General features: G+C 42.6%; 1 protein-coding gene across 1 annotated transcript; it reads left to right on the top strand.

Moving 5' to 3' along the window:
* The first annotated feature begins 459 nt into the window (after window positions 1-459).
* LOC122738487 (60S ribosomal protein L35-like) lies at window positions 460-1,227 on the top strand. The gene is made up of 2 exons (XM_043980505.1): window positions 460-560; window positions 741-1,227. Exons 1-2 carry the CDS (start codon window positions 460-462, stop codon window positions 1,177-1,179), a joined length of 540 nt encoding a protein of 179 aa, XP_043836440.1. The 3' UTR covers window positions 1,180-1,227.
* The last annotated feature ends 1,017 nt before the right edge of the window (window positions 1,228-2,244 follow it).

Raw genomic sequence — 2,244 nt, 5'->3', positions numbered from 1 at the left:
AAAGCCAGTTTTAGGGACAAAGCCAAGATGGTGGAAGAGAAGAAGCACTGGGCCAAATTCCTGGCATATTTCCCTCCAAACAACTTTATAATAACACCTCAAATTGAATTCTGGAGTAGCAGAGCCTACAAAAGGTCAGGTTGAGATATTTTTCTAGCCCAAGACAACTCAGGAGGTCAGAAGGAGAGATCTGTGACATGGGTGGAGGCTGGCCCAGAACTCACATGGATGTAACACCAGTGGTGGCACTAGCCAGTGATGACAGAAACTGCAGTGGTTTCAGGAGTTCTCAATCCAGAGACAGTATGAGGACCTGGTAATGGATCATAAAGAGATTACAGGGGACCCCTGTGCTAGTACTAGATGTAATAAGCATATGCTGTTTGACAATTCCACAACTTATATCCACTTCTGTGTCATAGTTGAAAGACAGAAAGAAGAATTTTCATTCAAGAGGGAATGGAAGTCCTGAGGAGCAGTATCACATCTGATCCCAAGGGAGCAGGGTCCCTGAGAAGGAGTATAGATTGCAATCCCAAGGGATCAGGGACCCTTCCTGGGTAAGGAATAGAGCACAGAACAAAAGAGCAGAGACCACACCTCTCCCCAGATCACACCACCTTGAAAGCACTGATAACTTCCAAACCCCAGATCTAGCTCTGAAAATAGCAGTGAAAAAAGCCTGAAGCTTGAGATGATGCCCCCTCATACAAGGAATAGAGCCTGACTTTAACATAAAGTTTAAAGTCAAGAAATAGTCTGGGCTCTTTCTCCTCGGATCCGGTGGCGGACTGTCGTATCTTCGATCATGGCAAAATCAAGGCCAGGGATCTTCGTGGGAAGAAGAAGGAGGAGCTACTTAAACAGTTAGATGATTTAAAGGTGGAACTTTCCCAATTGAGAGTGGCTAAGGTCACTGGAGGAGCTGCATCCAAGCTATCTAAGATCCGAGTTGTCAGAAAATCTATTGCCCGAGTCCTGACTGTCATCAACCAGACACAAAAAGAGAACCTCAGGAAATTCTATAAGGGCAAGAAATACAAGCCCCTGGACCTTCGGCCCAAGAAGACCCGTGCCATGCGCCGCAGGCTTAATAAGCATGAGGAAAGCCTGAAGACCAAAAAACAGCAGAGGAAGGAACGCCTGTACCCTCTTCAGAAATTTGCTGTTAAGGCATAATTTGTAGAAGTGCTAAATAAAAAGACAAATTGTTATAAAAAAAAAAAAGAAATAGTCTGGGAAAATGAATAAACAACAACAACAACAGGAACCCAACTGTAAAAACCTATTATAGCGACAATGAAGATCAAGACACAAACTCAGAAGATGATGTCAAAACAGATACAAACAAAACCTCAAAGGGAAAAAAAAATGTGAATCGCTCATAACTCCAAGAAGAATTGCTGGAAAAGCTAAAAATGATTTTAAAATTCAAATAAGAGTGCTAGAGGGAAAATTTGACAAAGAAATGAAAGCAAGGTAAGAAAATTATGAAAAGACAGCTAACATCTTGGTAAAAGAGTCACAAAAAACACTGAAGAAAAAAATCCTTTAAAAAAAAACATACAGAGTTGGCCAAATGGAAAAAGAGGTTAAAAAAACTTGCCCAGGGTCACACAAGTAAATATCTAACTCTAGGCCCAGCACTCTAAGCATTGTGCAACCTAGCTGTCCTATACACTATACCATACTTGACACCACAGCACACAATATGTGGTACATGGTACACCTGCCCATGGCACATGGTATGCAGCACATACTACATGACACATGGTACACGGTACATGGTACACAGCACATGGCACACGGTACATGATACACTTGTCAAATTAATCCTGATTGATTTCTGATTGATTCCTGCCCCTTCTTGAGCTCATGAGAAAAACTGGGGCAAACAAGGGCAGTGACTTGCCCAGGGTCACACAAGTAAGTATCTAACTCTAGGCCCGGCACTCTAAGCATCATGCAACCTAGCTGTCCTATACACTATACCATACTAAACACCATGGCACACAATATGTGGTACACAGTACACCCACACATGGCACATGGTACACGGCACACAGAACACAGCACATGGTACATGGCACATAGTACATGGCACACAGTACACAGCACATGGTACACGGTACATGGTACATGGTACACATGTCAAATTAAATCTGATTGATTTCTGATTGACAGCTCTTTCTTCATTGCATCAGGTTGCTTAGCAAGGTGGGAGCCTATTGCTGGAATCATACA

This window comes from Dromiciops gliroides, chromosome 2, assembly GCF_019393635.1.
Source record: "Dromiciops gliroides isolate mDroGli1 chromosome 2, mDroGli1.pri, whole genome shotgun sequence".
In the NCBI taxonomy this organism is placed as follows: Eukaryota; Metazoa; Chordata; class Mammalia; order Microbiotheria; family Microbiotheriidae; genus Dromiciops; species Dromiciops gliroides.
This window is presented reverse-complemented; position numbering and strand designations above follow the sequence as displayed.

Coding starts and splice junctions, on each gene's coding strand:
- LOC122738487 (XM_043980505.1), top strand. CDS start 460: ATGGAAGTCCTGAGGAGCAGTATCACATCTGATCCCAAGGGAGCAGGG. Junction 561..740: donor GGATCAGGGACCCTTCCTGG/GTAAGGAATAGA, acceptor TTTAACATAAAG/TTTAAAGTCAAGAAATAGTC.